The sequence below is a fragment of the Toxorhynchites rutilus genome, chromosome 1 (assembly GCF_029784135.1).
Source record: "Toxorhynchites rutilus septentrionalis strain SRP chromosome 1, ASM2978413v1, whole genome shotgun sequence".
NCBI lineage: Eukaryota > Metazoa > Arthropoda > Insecta > Diptera > Culicidae > Toxorhynchites > Toxorhynchites rutilus.
This window is the reverse complement of record NC_073744.1, coordinates 187,035,805-187,053,460: the sequence shown is the minus strand read 5'-3', so window position 1 is coordinate 187,053,460 and position 17,656 is coordinate 187,035,805. Positions and strand designations below refer to the sequence as shown.

General features: G+C 40.8%; 1 protein-coding gene across 2 annotated transcripts in view; it reads left to right on the top strand.

The window, feature by feature from the left end:
• The window catches only part of LOC129773477 (ectopic P granules protein 5 homolog), a 38,440-nt gene that overhangs the window by 20,076 nt on the left and 708 nt on the right, over positions 1-17,656 (top strand). For both annotated transcript variants that reach the window (XM_055777340.1, XM_055777821.1), the window contains exons 7-10: positions 38-364; positions 4,019-4,448; positions 4,542-5,598; positions 17,242-17,640. In XM_055777340.1, coding sequence (XP_055633315.1) covers positions 38-364; positions 4,019-4,448; positions 4,542-5,598; positions 17,242-17,640 — 2,213 coding nt within the window. The remainder of the gene's footprint in view (positions 1-37; positions 365-4,018; positions 4,449-4,541; positions 5,599-17,241; positions 17,641-17,656) is intronic.

Sequence of the window (17,656 nt, the reverse complement as noted above, 5' to 3'; positions counted from 1 at the left end):
GCGCAATGCTCAAATTTTATGTATATTTCGCATCCAGTTTTTCGTGATAGAGGACCAAAATAAGGAGGGAATAAAGCTGCTGACGATCGCACTGAAGCGCACGGATCTGATCAACATGATTAGCGAGCTGCTGGTTCCGTCGAAATGCCCTCCGCAGTACTTCCTGGCAATGTATGGTTTTATAATCGATTCGCACATCAAGAAGTGTGACACGCACATCCTGTTTGTGTTGTTGTCCAAATTCGATATCGTCGCCTGGATGGATCGATATCGGCCGAAGCTGGTGGACATTAACCAGCTGGTTGGGCTTATTCTGCGAGGCTTGGAGGGATGGAATCAGCAGAACGCGGTTATGATTCAAGACGTAAGTTTGATTTATTCTGTTACAGTTTTGATGAATTTTCATACTTTTCTTCGGATACGCTCCATCAAAGTTTGGATTCTCTGATGGTCAACCTCAGCGACCATTTTATTCTACGATCTATTTATGTCTGCAGCACCCCGAGTCACTTTGGCATCCTTCTTCAATTTCAGCTTGACAATCGCCCAATTTTGTGTTTCGATTGTGCGGAATTGGAGACGATTGGAAGAATTAAGATAACTTTTGATGTGACGACAGCTTGCCAAATCTGGCCAAAACTTCGTCGAGCCTTTATGAGCCTTAATAAAGGGAAGGAGACGCTTCTGCAGGCACTTTTCCCTCTTACACTTTCGAGTCCATTGTTTTGTTTGTAACGAGAACCTTGGTTTTCTGTCCGCATCTGCAAATCCCTTGCCAAATCAATAACTTCCCCGCAAATTCATCACGAAAAAGGAACCTAAATTTACATCTCCACTGGCAGTGATCTTGTAGAATTCCAAGCCTGGGAGCTGGTAAAATCCTATTTTTCGTCATCCAGCAGCATGCATCCTTCATACTTCGTCGAGACTTTGCTGTATAGCTTCGGAGCGCGTCTTTCGGCCTTCAGATTTTGCTTCCGCGTTGCTCGGTTGCTTGCAAGCGCGGAAATTACGATAAACTACTCGCAAACGGATTCTCCGGATGGTACTTTGGTTAGAGTTGTGTTTTTTGGCGATGTCGTTGTTCGTTCACGTAAACGTTTCAGCCCATACACGGTCGATTTAGCCACTTTCAGCGATTTCGCGATTTCAGTACCTGACCACAGCGGATTTTTAATGTGGATGTCCAATCAAATAAATTTTTTTCTCTCGGCTTCTATCCTGCATAACTTTTTCAAAACGAAACGGACAACGTGAAAGTTTCACTGTCGAAAGAAACAAGTTTCTCATAGAATTTGCTGTCAAAAGATTTCAGGTTCGCTTACTACGACCTCTGCTATAAAATAAACGGTGACTCCGAATTCTAGCAATTTTTGTTTTTTTTTTTGTTGAACTAGAAATAATTGTTTTAATATTTTTAATTGTTACATTGTTTTGTTTTATTTTATACTAGCTTACTCGGCGAACTTCGTCCCACCCACAATTGATATTTTGATTTTGATCATTTCGAACACTCAAGTTCCCACAGAAGTTATTCTTATGTACGTGATCTATACTCGCGGTATATAATTTCTTCTTTGACTTACAAACCTGACGCAGACTAAGACGCATCAAACCTGACACAGACCGTTTTTGAGTTAAATCGTGAGGAAAGGACACTAAACCATTTTGATTTATATACAGTCATTCCATGCCAAACCGATATAGTGGTTCTCAGATTTCCATGAAATGTAGTTTTGTTCTTTATTTTAAAAATATTAGACCCGTATTTTTTTTATTTTTTTGTTAGAGTGACCATTTCCATTTTAGGGTTGTCCGAAAAATCAACTTTTTCCACTTTTTTCCGAAAATGACTTTTTCAAAAATTCATAACTTTTGAACTACTAGACCGATTCAGATGATCGACATATCAAATTGAAGCCAATGAGTCTTTTGTTAAAAAATATTGAACTTGCTAGAACAATGGATTTTGTTTTTGTAATTATTGATTGTTGTTGTTTTCATGGCTTTGGACTAGAGGGAAGTATATATTTTTTAAATATTTTTCCTTGAAAGCTGAGGATTTTTTACATAACTTATCTCGATATCAGAGATGCAGTTCATTTTTTCCGCCAATTCACGACTGGTTTGGTGACCGTTCTCCTTCTAAAGTGATTGAGACGTTCTTCATTGAATTGAGAAGGCCTTCCGCTGCGGCGCTTGCCATCGACGTCACCATTTTTTAACTTTGCAAACCAAAAAAGCAGGTGTTGAAAATGTTGATTTTTACCTCCTGGGTATTCCATTTCTAAGCCTCAAAACTAATAAAAAACTAAATAACTCAAAATTACAATTAGCATATTTTTGTAGAGCAAAAAGAGTTCTATCGAATGAGAACTTACAATTTGCCGAACAGCAAACAAATTGTTGTAAACTAAAAGAAATATAAAAACCGATATGAGCTTATTCCCCAACCCAATAATTGGTACATATAACCCGGGGTTTCCGGGATGATATCACCTAGTATTATACTATCTGTGGTGTTGGATGAAAGCTGTCTAATTGAACTGTAGTTGTTAGCTTTATCCGCTAGCGACTCTTCCAGCTCGAGTTCTCCCTGGGATTGCTACTTCTGCAGCGCCAACTCCAACCGCTTCTGCTTCAGTTTCTTCTTTTCGGCCAGGCCTTCGCGTTGCAAATGCGCTATCCGACTAGACGTAGTCGATCGCATCGAAACTGACACAGTTTTGTTCGATTTTATGGTCGTCATGGTAACTATTTCATACCCCGGTTTGCTGCGATTGTGCCAATAATCTCTACAAGTTGGATGCTACGCTATTTTTGTGATTTTTGTGGATAAAAAACAGGAAGTGGGTTATATCTATGGTATAACCGCAAAGGTGACGTAGGACTATCGTTGATTTAGAGATCATTTGTTTGAAGTTGAATCTAAATCCATTCTGAATGAATGAATAAATGAATATTTGGGAGACTTCGAAAACGAGAGCGTTACGTTGGAGGCACAAGGTTTTATGCATCCAATATAGGATACGAAAAACCTTGTTCTGAAGAATAATCTTCAGAAGCTAACCTGCTAACTGTACTTGATTGACAAATCACAAACCCAAATGTATTATATGGATATGTTATGGATAGAAAACATTAAAATAAACTCTTTCACATGAATGTAATTTTAAATTCCCAGAGGAACTGGCAGATTATTTTCAGGAACGATTAGATATTTCCACATTTTCCTCGATACTGGAAGCCCACTAGTGGTTAATACTAACTCGATAACCATCTGTTAATAGTACTTGATTGAAACATATTTTATCACAGTGTTACATGGATAGAAAACATTCAAATAAACTCTTTCACATGAATGTATTTTTAAATTCCCAGAGGAACTGGCAGATTATTTTCCGGATCTTTCTCGATGCTGAATGGCATCCAAACGGAAAGAATTCCGCGCGTGTATGTGTGTGTGTGTGTGTGTGTAGCGGCTGCTTCGAGATCTTCCCGGGGAACCGTTTGTGGCATCACTCTCCTCCTGATGGGTTCATGTCTAGCCTAAGGTGCACAAACAGGCTCTTGGTGACACCGTTCATCAGCGCTTTCATGATAAACGAAGAGCTTCACCACAACAGCGACAACATGCTCCAATCGCTGTTCAATTAGATCTGAGTGGATTTCCGAGCGGCGCTCGCTCATATACCGATTGGTGATTTCAATAGCCTGTTTTGAAAGCAATTTTAAGACTATTAAAACAAGTTTTTGGATCAAAAAGTAACAAGTATAGAACGCGTAGACATTTTATCTTTCGAATGAAGTGTTTATCATACCATTTCGTTCAGTTGTTAAGGAGCTATTAACGCTCAAAATCTCGGTCTCCGGCGTAACGCTTTCGTTTTAGAAACTTTGATTTTACACCCCGGTATAGAAATGAAAGACGTAGTCCTACGTCAAAATGACAATATCACATATAACATTCCCCATGGTTAAAGCTCCGTTCATAACGCACGTTCTTACACGTTTTTAGCTCCTACAGCGACACTTGACACATCTGTTCGAGTACGACTTTCCGGAGCACTATGGGGATATCCTGCAGATGACCCTGGCAGCATGCTCGAAGAAAAAGATCAAACCACTGGTCCTACTGGATCTGGTTAACTCGATGCGACGCAAGGTTGGCTGCCAACCGCTAGCTTGCGGGCTGGGTCTGGTAGCGATAAAGGAAGAGTTTCGCAGCTTCGCCACGCAGCAGAGCATTCTCTCCTATAAGGACATAATCGATACGACGGTGCTGCTGACGCAGCATTTCCAGCAGGAGCGGCTAAACCACGGCCTGCATGGTTTGTATCCGAAGCACGTCGACTATTGCGAGGTACTGTCGCTGCTGTTCGGCTCGATGGGACATGCGGCGGTCGTTGCAGCGATCCATACCTATCCCGGAGTGCTGGCAGATGAGTGTGAGTATAGCATCTGTAATTATTTGTTTGTGTGACTGCCGATGGTCTTAGCAATCTTTCTAATCGTCATAATTTCCGACCAATAACTTCCAGTAATCAACTGGATATGGCCCCCGCTCTGCGAAATGTTCTCCCCCTGGCTGATTCCGTACTTCCCGCAGAACATGAAAGGCCAGCAGCAGGTTGCCAACTGGATCCAGCAGATCGCAGGCAGTGGATCGATCCTGCCACCCTGGAGCGAGCTACACGCCGACACGGCCTTCCGAATGATCAAGGTGTTCGAACAGTGCCTACAGTACCTGCTGGAAACGTTCCCCTCGAGTAGTGCCGTGCTGGGACACGTTTTCTACTGGTACGAGCTCAACTTTGCTCATCCCTCGGTGGCGCGTCACATTGTCGTGCCGATCCACTCTTGCCTAGCGAACCTGAGCTGGAGCAGATTCCGACCGGCGCCGATTCACATCAGTGGGTTCAGTCGCATCCTGCAGCAGTTCATTCCCGAAGCTCACCAATTCGTGGGTCATATCTTCTTACGCATCGCCTGGACTCCGTGGCTGCAGCAGAACCTCACGCTTTGGGACTACGAGCTGCGGTACCAGATGCTGTCAGCGCTGCTGATGATCTTCGTCAAGATATCGTACGAACCGAACGCGCGAGAGGGTCTCAAGATTGTGAGCCTTCTCCAGGAAGCCTGCAACTACCCGTGGCATCTGCTAGAGTATCAGGGTGTGGAGGCTGTCCTGGATTGGTTCGTTCTATCGACCGAACCTTCAATCGTCCTCAAAATGCCCTCGGAGGGCGAAGTGATAGACAGTGCCGTACTGGATCTGTTACAGGTCGCCTGCGGCATGAAGTTCAACCAGGGCAACCCGCTCGAGACGTCCAGTTTGCGGTCACAGGTTCAGGCGAAGCGCATCTTGTACGTGAGAACCACAGCCAGACTGTTGAATGCTTGCGGCGCCAAGTACCAGAAGTTGTTAGGGACGAAGCAGGGCATGCAGGCATTCCACAATGCAGTTCTGGGAGTACTGAATACAATCGAGACCGTGCTGCTGCAAATTCAGACCGCGAAAGATCGAGAATTTGAGGCGAAAAATCTGACGGCGGAAGTGATTGTATCATTACAATCGCACGGAGAGAGCACAGCAAAGTAAGTAATAGTTCCATAGAAAATGTCAACCAAAACATTAAAAGTTCAGATTTAGCAATATATAACGAAGAGGCGAATGAACTGCAAAGTTTAAAGCCTCTTAAAAACAAAGAAAGAAGAAGAATATATAACGAACGTGGTGAATTATAGAGGCTTTGAACTTTTCAGTTCATTTCAGTTCGGCTGCGCCCCTAATAAACAATATATAACGATATATGAAGTTTGAATACTCTAAAAATTACTGCTTGAGTGTATATGTTGCCTTTAAATATGCTACTTGCTTGGCATTTGTTCCAATACTGATAAACATATGGATGAGAGCGTTGCCGCATTCATACTACCTATAGTGATGATAAGCATTTTGCGCTTTTTGTTCCTAATTACATTTAGCAAAAACATCTTTCCGCCAATTAGTGTTCGTAATTCCAATTACCGACAATTATAACAATGAATCGTTTTAAATAGAAGATTTGGTCGGGGTTCTGCCAGAACGAACCAAGCGTCAAAAACATTATTTGGAGATATGTCAATTTGAAGTTTGGGTTCCCACTAATTGACCGTGGCTGATCAAATATATTATTTTATCGCTCACGTGTTACAAGCAAAATGTCTTCAAAGTACTGAGACTGCGAATGTCTGTAAAATAACACATAAATATTGAAAAAAAAACTTTTTAGTTTTGGTATGCACTCAGTTCACTTTAGCAGAATGAAAATTAAAGAATATAGTTTTCAGTTCAGTGTGGTTGAACGTATTTTTAGTCCGAATCATTACTAAAATTATACTATTAAAATGGTTGAGAAAAACTTAAGATTCTTCGTCGCTGATCATTTCGTAATCAATATCATGCGCATCGTTCGATATACATTATCGGCATATATCTACGACCAAATTCTAGTCCAGTTTTATATTCCGATCATTGCTATGCTGTTCAAAGAATCTGTGACGTGATGTCTGATGACGACATCGTTATGACTCTAGGCGACTATAATCTTCCTAATCTAAGGTGGTATTTCGATGAAGATATTAATGGCTATCTCTAGCGACGTCCAGCTTCTAAAGGAAAAAATCTCGTCAATTAACTGGGATTGGGATCTACAATACTGCTTATCATTTGACGAAAGCTTAGCCCTGTTTTATTTATTTATTTATTTATTTATTTATTTCCATCTAGCTTGATGCCTCAATGAAATGTTTCATGATGAGGAAAAGCCCTTTCGAGTTAACGTACTCATGAGGGCATAAAAACCTCATATCTTTTCGTGTTTGAAAAACAATAAAATAACAATAAATTTACAATAAACGGTTAAGTTGAACTAGAACATACATAAAAACATATTGCACATCAAGTGATCAAAAAATAAAATCAAACTATAAACAAAATAAAAAATTCTTAGAACTAAGTCATTGTTGGCTTCACAAAATCATGTTACCGGTAGAGTTAATATCTTCTGCTCAACAGTCTGCGCTGAAATATTGCCGCTGAAGTATTGAAGTCGAAATGCTCATAAACTTCGTTAAACCTTGCCGCCATAAATCTGATTGGGTCGTGTTGTCCATAACCTGCATTACGTGCATCAAGTAGTAGGAAGTCTCTTCGTCTTAGAACTCTCTCCGGTGCGTAAACGTTGAATTGTGACAATATTTCCGCTGCATCGGTTTCACCCAACAAAATTTTTGCAACAAATACAGCTTGAGTGACAGATCTCCTACGTTCCAGTGTATCAAGTCCAAGAAGCCTACATCGATGTTCATACGGTGGTAAATTAACGGGATCTCGCCAAGGAAGGTTGCGTAGAGCATATCTCACGAACTTTCTTTGTACTGACTCGAATCTATTTATCCAGGTGCTATGATATGGACACCACACGATAGCATTTGAATCTAAAATCGAGCGTACAAGTGCACAATACAGTGATCGAAGGCAATGAGGATCGCGAAATTCGTTGGCTATTTTAAAAATGAAACCTAATTGTCTATTGACTTTTGCGATGATTCCATCGTAATGAAGGCGGAACGTGAGTCCTGAATCAAGGATAACTCCCAGGTCACGTATATGATTAACGCATACAAGAGGTTAGCTGGAGATGTTGTAGTCGTAGGTAATCGGAGTCAATTTCCGATGAAACGATATTACATTGCATTTCGAAATGCTTATAGTTAATAAGTTTTTGGAGCACCATTCTTCAAAAGTATCAATCCATTGTTGCAAGAGAAGACAATCTTCAATATTGTTTACTATTATGTATATCTTGACATCGTCTGCGTAGAAAAGGCGGCATCCTGGCGGTAGTAATTCCGATAATTCATTCATAAAAATAGAGAAAAGGAGTGGGCCTAAATTGCTTCCCTGTGGAACGCCGGATTTGTTGGAAAAATATTCTGACGATTCCGATCCAATTTTGACACATAGTCTGCGGTTTGTAAGGTATGATTCGAACCATTTGATGAGTTCACTAGAGATTCCGAGTTTATTCAGTTTTAAAAGTAGTATCCTATGATCGACTCGGTCGAACGCTGCTTTGAGATCGGTATATATCACGTCAACTTGTGAACCGGCATCTAGACTACTTAAGCAAAATGAAGTGAACTGCACCAGATTTGTGGAAACAGATCTTTTAGGGTAGAATCCATGTTGATCAACTGATATATAATTTTTACAGCTCCGGAACAATACATCATTAACAATTATCTCAAATACTTTCGAGCAAGCGCATAAAGAGGTGATGCCTCGATAATTTTCAACATTCTGCTTATCACCTTTTTTGTGGACGGGGAACATCACAGACAACTTCCAACTAAATGGAAATCTGCCTTCTTGAAGCGACATATTAAAAATCAGTGTTAATGGATGCACCAATGCGCTTGAACAACGTTTCAAAACGCAGGAGGGAATTCCATCCGGGCTAGCTGATGTAGAGAATTTCATCTTGGCAATAGCAGATTCTACCTGTTCATGGGTAACAGTAATACCTGTCAGTTCACAGACATTGTTTGGTGTGTCTCTACAAGTAACATCTGCATGTTCATCGGTAGCGATGGAGCAATTGAATGCGCTTTTGAAATGTGTAGCGAAAAACTCGCTTTTTTCAGAAGGGGATCGAGCTGATTCGGAATCCAGGAACATTTCTACCGGTAGTCCACTTTCTTTCCGTTTAGTGTTTACGAAATTCCAAAACCGCTTCGGATTACTCCGTAGGTTGTCTTGTGCACGAATAGTGTAACGTTTGTACAGATATCGGTTGTAAATTCGGTAATCGTTGCTGGCGCGTGCAAACTGTAGCTTATAGAAGGGACAACGAGTTCTACAATACTTCCGAAGTGTTCTCGACCTTGTACGTTTTAGGCATCGCAAACGTGCATTTCCCCAGGGTGGCTTTTGAGATGGTCTGCGTGTAGGTACATTTTCTGCTAAAGCAGTGTTAACGATACATGAAAAAATACTCACACTCACACATACTCACGATGTTGGTTGATTGTTCTAAAAACGTCCAATTTGTTTTGTGAAAAACTTCGCTCAGCGTGTTATAGTCAGCTTTTTGGTAGTTCAACTCGGGTTCGTTTGTATATTGCTCGAATACGGTTGGAATTGGAACTTCAAGCTCGACTGATAAGGCGGGATGGTCAGTGTCGATGGTAGTTAGCGGTTCGATAGCTTCTGATAACTGACATTGCCCTATTAGAGAATCTGATATCAGTACTAGGTCGAGGAGTCGTTCATTTCTATTCAGGATTCTATTTATTTGCTTCAAGCCATTTAAACTGAAACCATCCAATAGTGCAGCACATGCAATAGAAGTATGTGATCTCATCACATCTACCGTTAGATAGTTTGAAGTGATGGGGGTCCATACAAGCCCAGGTTGGTTGTAATCCCCAAACAAGAGTGCGTGATCCAGTGCATGGAGTTCCGACATAATAGCACTGATAGATTCAATATGTTTGTTTACACTGCGTAAATCATTTCTGCGATCAGGTGGTAAGTATAGCACACCAATACTGATTCGAAAGTTGGATAGCCACAGCGTCACCCAAAGATGTTCAAGACAAACGTCGACGGGAGTACGATCAAGACAGCAGTTCAGCGAAACTGAGACGGCGATAAGTACTCCACCACCTCTTGTTTTCGTGCTATTGGTTACGATCTTTCCTGAATACAATGTAAGAGTCACCGAAAAGCTGAGCAGAGCATATCCTATCGTCGAGCCATGTCTGCCAGAAAAAAGTCGTCGATTTTTGTACGCAGACCTCGCACGTTCTGGTAGTAGATTCCCAGGTTTCCTGGTAATGATGTATTGAGGGAAATACTACGATGCTCGGAGACAGGTTCGGATAGGGAATCTTCATCCAAACGTTCGATGTTGGTAGGATCCTCCGTACGAACCTCCATAGACTCATCGATGAAATTCTGTTCATGACTTGTCTGAAATTGTTGAGTACTACTGAGGGGAGGTGCAGTATCATTGTATCTGTAACACGAAGAGGGATCAGGCAGATGGACGTTACAAGAATACGCATACTTGCCTGTGCGAGGGGGTAGGGAGATCCCTTGACCGACCGCGACCGAAGAACCAGGATGAATTTGAAGGTGGGAACTATTGCGGCAAGAACTATCTAGATGCTCGACTTGGTCGGGTGGCTTAGGATCTCCCTTAGTGCTGTAGGCAAAACGTCCTGGGTTTAAATTATGGCAGCTGATGGTGGCTTCCTCACGGCAATCAGTGGTGAGTCTGGATTCACGGAAGATAGCCTGCGAAATTTTTGGGAACCGTAGTCCTCGAACTGGCGAAACATAATTCCTTCAGGCCACGTCTTCGGGTCAAGCGCTTTGCTCTTCAAAGCCGGATCGAGATCAACTTTAGATGAGACGTACGACATGTTGGTGGTATCCGTCCCTCTAGCTACCAACTTCACCACATTAGGAGCGTCGTCTATTTCCAAATTAGTGTTCACCATTGCAGAAATCGCTTCGTTAGTGACACCTGGTTGGATGCGCGATAGATACAGCCAGAACTTGCTAGCCGGTTTTTCGCTGACAGGTACGGATATAATATTCGAGCTCAGCTGCTTCAAGCCAGATTGGCACTCAGACGATGGACGTACTGACTCCAATTCTCGAGGTCGTTTGGTAGTACGTATCGATTCACAATCGTCGGCCATCGATTGCACTGTGGGGGCTGCAACGTCAGGGCGGGCTTCGAAGAAATCTTCCTTATTTCCGCTTGCAGACTGTTGATGGACTCGGAGAGCAAAGTCAATGGTGATTTTTCATCCACAGTTTTTGTAATGGCTCGAAGATGCGAGTTGTTGAATAAATCTGCACATTTATCGCACATCCAGAAGAGGTTCTTCCCATGAGTTGTAAAATAATTCATTAGGGCACGTGTCACATTAGTGCAGTTCATGTGAAACATACAACCATATAAGACACTGAGACACTGAATACCATCTTCGAAGCAATAGTTCCCCGCCGACGTCGTCCAGTCAACATCCATCATAGGAAACCTTGGTGGACCAATGAGTTGCGTCAATCATGAAATAGACTTCGAAAAGCCCGCAACATTTTTTTCAACGACAATACTGACGAAAACAGGCGCATTCTGCGTCGTAACGAAAGCAGCTACAATGAACTCTTAGCTTCAACTTACAAAGCATACGTTGATAGACTACAGACCAGACTGAAGCAAGATCCAAAGTTAATTTGGGATTTCATCAGAGTACAAAAAAACAAAAACCGAATACCATCCAACGTCGAGTATTGCGGATCTACAGCCAGCACATCATGCGAAGCGGCAAACTTATTTTCCAAATTCTTTAAAAGTGTGTTTCGCACGTCTACACAAATACCATTCTTAGAGAATTTTCAACACGTGCCTTCGTTCGATGTTCATCTCCCTGCCAGACAATTTTCGAATACAGAGGTCCTCCAAGCCCTCAATAAACTCGATGCTTCCAAAGGTGCTGGTGTAGACGGGCTGCCTCCATCTATCATTAAGGCCTGTACTGCCCATGATTGCATAGGAGACGTAATCGACAACACCATTAGTGTTGGGAAAACGCATTTTTGTTGTTTTTTGGCCTACAAGCATAACCATGCTACTTTCCGATGAAATGATCTGTCCAGTTGAAGGATATTATCGGCAAAAAGAGGGCCTAGGTTATTTTGCGGATTATAACATATTTTTTTCCATTTGGAAAACGCTTGCGTCTATTTATGCGGACAATCAATCGTTTCAATGAACATTTGTCCGCATAGCTAGACGTAATCACCAGGTTGCTCTGTCTGTAGCATTAGTATTTACATTTCCGATACTAGCCAAAACGTCTCCGTCGGTAGGTTCAGTTGTCATCGGATAAAATCAAAAAGGTTTGGAAGAAATTTAGTGAATTGTCTGGAAAAGGTCCTCTTGATTTGTTGCGAATCTATGATAGTACTTTTTTCCTGAAGAATACTCTGGGATATGATAAGAACAGTAGATTCGTGTTTTTTCAATTAATCGAATTTGTAAAGGCAATCTGTAATGTTGGTAATTTTAGCAACATGATTTACCGATATCACTATCAATCGCATAAAGATGGTGGAGTGACTTACTCCAACGATATGAGTAAATGCTTAGTATGTGGCTTAGTATTCAATGTTGCATCCGTGGAGTTATAATGCTAAGAACCAATATTATTTTAATTTCACTACTGATCTGATTGTTTCATTATCTACTTGAAGATTCAAATGCAGAAATTTAGGTAATTATAACATTAAAAAACACAATTGCTTCTCTTTGTTCATTGTGTACAGAAAAAGAAGTAATTATATGAGCAGCGTTTCAATGGTTTCTTATATTCATCTATTAGGGAAAAACAAATTAATAAGACATTATCGTGACAGACATGACTCAACAAGGAATGTGATTCAAATGTAGATTTAGCTTACAGCACATTATACTGACAATTGTTGGTTTTCGAACAATGTATGAAAGCTGTATGGAACTACGTCTGTTATGCGGATAAATAGTGATTTTTCGGAAAGGTTTTTTCAAAATTGCTCAATTTTTTTCGAACAAAAAATGTTTGTTTGCATGTTGAGTAAACGTTTTACATTGTGTAGAATTCGAAACAGCGAAAAGTCTATTTTGTTCATTTTGTCGTTTACGTCTCCTATACAAACATGGGCAGTGTAGGCGTGAGTTGGTGGTGCCAATAACACGGATTTTTAATCGTTCTATCTCGGATGGTGTCTTTCCAACCATGTGGAGAACTGCCAGAATGGTACCCATCCACAAAGCCGGCAGGCTCGATCGTGTAGTGAACTACCGAGGTATTTCCATACTCTGCTGCTTAGGCAAAGTGCTTGAAACACTTGTTCACCACTTCCTATACAATGCCGCTAAACCGATTGTGTCCGAAAATCAGCATGGTTTCGTTGAACGCCGGTCGACAACTACAAATCTGATGTGCTACGTGAACAAATTATTCCATGCGATGGAGAATCGGCGCCAGGTAGATTCAGTCTATGTGGACTTCTTAAAGGCTTTTGACACGGTACCTCACATTTTTGCCATAGCTAAACTGAAGCACATAAGATTCCCGGATTGGATAACCAGTTAGCTGAAATCCTACTTATTGGACCGCAAAGGTTATGTCCAGATTGCTCTACTATTTTCGATATCCCTTCCGGATTTCCACAAGGAAGCGTGCTTGGACCCCTAGTTTTCACGACCTAGATCATCGATTGTCAACAGATAAATTATTATTTGCTGATGTCCTGAACTTTGTGCTCCCGTGGCCGAGTGGTTAGCGTCATAACTAACATGCCGGGTGTTCGGGTTCGATTCCCGTTCTGGTCAGGGGAATTTTTCGTCAAAGAAATTTCCTCCGACATGCACTGTGATCACGCGTATTCTAGAGCTTGCCACTCAGAATGCATTCAAGGCGTGTTATTTGGCATAGAAATCTCAACTAAGTACTAATAAAAATGACGCAAGTAATACTACGTTGAGACGGCGAAGTTCCTCTAGGAACGTTAGTGCCATTGAAGAAGAAGAAGTGATGTCCTGAAAATCTTCTGGGTCATTGCATCAGATCTGGACTGTATTGCCATGCAAGATGATATCGACGAGCTACTCAAATGGTGTGAAGAGAATGGAATGTGCTTGAACATCAGCGAATGTAATGTGATCTCGTTTACTCGGAGTCACGCTAGTCTGGGACACGCTTATAAGATCGGAACGACAACTCTTGAACGCGTAAATGCCATCCGCGATCTTGGAGTAATCCTCGATTCCAAATTGCGGTTCAACGAACATGTTACAACTATAGTTTCCAAGGCATATTTTGTCCTAGGATTTATTCGTCGGCACGCATCGTTCATCACTGACGTTTACGCATTGAAATCATTATTTTGTGCTCTTGTCCGCAGCATTTTATAATATGCAACTACAGTTTGGGCACCGTATCACATGGCCCAGATCGTCAAAATTGAGCGGATCCAAATGCACTGTATTCGCTTCGCCCTTCGACAGTTGCCATGGCTGGACCCAGCTAACCTACCTACCAACCCTACAGATCACGGTATCTCCTGATTGACCTTGAAAGCCTTTCGTCCAGACGATTAAAATTGCAACGGATGTTCATATTCGACATAATGACAAACAGAACTGATTGTTCCGCTCTGCCCCAGCAAGTTAACTTGAACGCTCCATCTCGTTTGCTTCGCAATCATAATGCGATCAATATCCCCCTCCACAGGACGAAGTACGGGCACAACAACCCACTCAGTGCGAGTTTACGAACATTCAACGATGTCTCCGACTATTTAGACTATAATATAAGCAAAGACGTTTTCAAAAATTGGATAAGGAATTTAAATCAATAACAGTCTGTACGATTTTTTTCGAAGACAAAGGAACTAAATAAATTAATTTATCAATATCAGAATTGTTTTGATAATCGGGAACCAACTTCACGAAGAATTCATGGTTTATAGGAGGTATATATTTCATCAGATGTTGAATGTCGTCGTATTTCGCACGAAAAATGTGGTGCCCATTTAGATGTAAAAGTTCCATTTTGATTTGACTCAAAAAGGTGAAGGGGCTCCTAATCTCTTCCATCATTTCACCTTACTGTCCACTGCTGCGCCCAATTGAGCGTTATTGGGCGATTGTTAAAGGAATCTTCCGCAAGGATGACTAAGCTGCTCATAACATGGAACATTTGAAGAGCATAGGAAAACCACTTCAGAAAAATGTACCGAAGAACTGTGCAAAAACTGATGAGTTGTATTAAACGTAAAATTCGTTTGTAGTTCAGAAAACTAAGTTTTTGTCTGAAATTGATGATGTTATAATATTTTTGTATATTAATATCAAATAAAGTTCAATATCGCTGTTTGCGTATTGCTCTAGGATGTATGCAGTCAACACATACAATGAGCCTAGAAATTTTTTTAGCTGGTATCCTTCCTCTTTCTGTGCGCTTTTTCGAGTTATCATTCCGTTTTTTGATACGTTGTGAAACACTCAATCCGATTGTGATAGCAAACTTTGAAAAAATGCTAACCTTAGGCACTCAATCTAAGAGAATGTTGCTATATGACGAATTTCTGACCCTGGAAAGCCCATCTGCTTTATCTGGTTTCCGGTCCATTCCTTCAATTTTGTTCAATCCTTCTATTAACTTGTCAATGAAAGTTTATGCGAGTGGTATTTCAGGTGATCTCCGTCAAATAGTTATGCCTGCAATATTCTTGTCAAGATATAAAAATATTGACTTAACCAAAACTTTTTTTACTGATGGATCTAGTCTTAATGGTTCCACAGGCTTTGGGGTATTGATTATTAACTTCTCCACATTCCGTAAGCTTAGTTTACCCTGTTAAGTGTTTGTTGCGGAATTGGCTGCAATATACACTGCTTTACAACATATTCAGTCCTTGTCACCCGAACATTTTTTCTGATAGTCTCAGCTCTTTAGAGGCACTTCGTTCGGTAAGGTCTAGATATTCTTCGTGTTTCTTGTCTGGAATCCAACAGCTTTTAAGTGTTTTGATGAGTAGATCATTTAATATCACTTTTGCAATCTGTTTGAATCTTGGAATGGCAGTGATAAAGGTCGGTGACTGTATTCTATCATTCCTAAAGTTTCCCTCAAATCATGGTTCAAAGGATATAATTATTCTCGTGATTTCATACGGGTAGTGTGCAGACTCATGTCTAATCATTATTCCTCGAATGCACATCTTTTTCGAATTAATATAAGTGATAATAACCTATGTATTTGTGGTATAGGTTATCACGATATTGATCACATTGTGTGGTGTTGCTCTGAATTTCAAAATAACAGGTTATCTTTAATAGAAAATTTTCGCAAAAAGGGAATGCCACCCAATGCTTCGATCCGCGACGTTCTGGCTACACGTAATCTCGATGCTATTTCGTTGATATATTTTTCCTCAAGTCCATACACTTTCAAGTATGAGTATATTTTTGTATTTTTTCTGTTATTTTCAATTATCGTTTACATCTCCATCTTCTTTCTTTTGTGTTATGAAAAATATTATTATTTACCAATAATCTATGGTTTTTAACTTTTTCATTTTTCTCCAACTATTGCCATCAGAACTTAAAAATACTCAGATGTACGCAATCGCACGCAATCTTCAAGGAGGTGGTTATCTCTATCAAAAAATCCACAAGAAGAAGCTTTAAATATTATTGTACTATGAATTGTTATATAATTATTTATATTGTACAATTTCTTGAAATAACTATAGGGTTTTCATACCTTTTTGAGAAAGAACATTTGCATAGTTCTACATTTAGAAAAAAAGACGGGTGGGTAATGTCGTGGACATAACCGGAGAGACGTGGGACCTTCTCACTTCTTGCCTCCACTTTTCATTCGGTGGAAATATCTCGATGCTGATGATGATGGACACCATCGCCACCGCCGGCAACTGGTTGTTAGCTGACTGATTATCGTATTGTTATTGACACTCAAAATTTAATCCACAGAACGGACAATGTATACATCTATTACTCTCGATGCAACTACTTCTTCTTTTCCCTTGTTTACGGAGACTTTAAATCTAACGATTCATTCGTCTCAGAACTTATTCTTTTTATATTTCCCAGGCACATTGATTTTGAAGTCCGTGTTAGGGAAACACGGCTCAATGAGAACAAAAATACCTCCTACTTGCATGTATATTTGCGAAGCGGATTCCCACAGGTACATTAATTTTGAAGTCTGTGTTGGGGAAACCGCAAATCGGGCCAATCAAAACTTAGCAGTGAGGGCGTTAAGATAAAGCTTGACATTTTGCAGTTATTCAACTGTTTATCTAATGGAAAATAAAATTTTACTGATTGTGAAAGACGCGTAGAAATATTTCCTATCAATTAATGCAAATATCTGTCCGATCTATTAAGGAACGTTCGAGTTATAAGCATTCGGAATCTTTCATTTTTTCCTGCATGTTCTGTGTTTAGGTTTCCATTTCACCCCCCATATACTCCGGTTAGACGTAGTCCCACGTCAAAAAAATAAAAATATATTTTTTCGATAAATACGGGCATTTTTTTTGGTAGACCTTTTTTCATGGAGTCACCGAGTACACAATTGACGCATGCACTGTTTTTTTTCCAGATTATTCATCGAAGCGATCATTCTGTGGACGGAAAACTGCCGCACCAGCGACAGTTACATAATCCCCTCGACACTGTGCTCCATCGGGATGTGCAAAAGCTTTACGCACAATCTCTACTGGCTGGTGGAGGAGATGCTGTTCCATTACTTCAGTAAATGCGCTCGCGATCGAACCTCGAACGCGGGTCAGGTAATACTAGATGCCACGTGGGCGGAATCGTTACGAAAAATAGGTCCCGGAACGATCAAGGGTTTCAACGAAGAGGCACTGGTGAAGAACCGATTCCTGCTAGTGTACCATTTGCTTGTGTTGCAGCGACTGCAGGAAGCGCACAGCCCCGGGGAAAAGATTCTGGTGTTGCAGAAACTGTTCAAAACGCTGGAGGGACTCAAAATGAGGTTTGCTTTTGTTTGT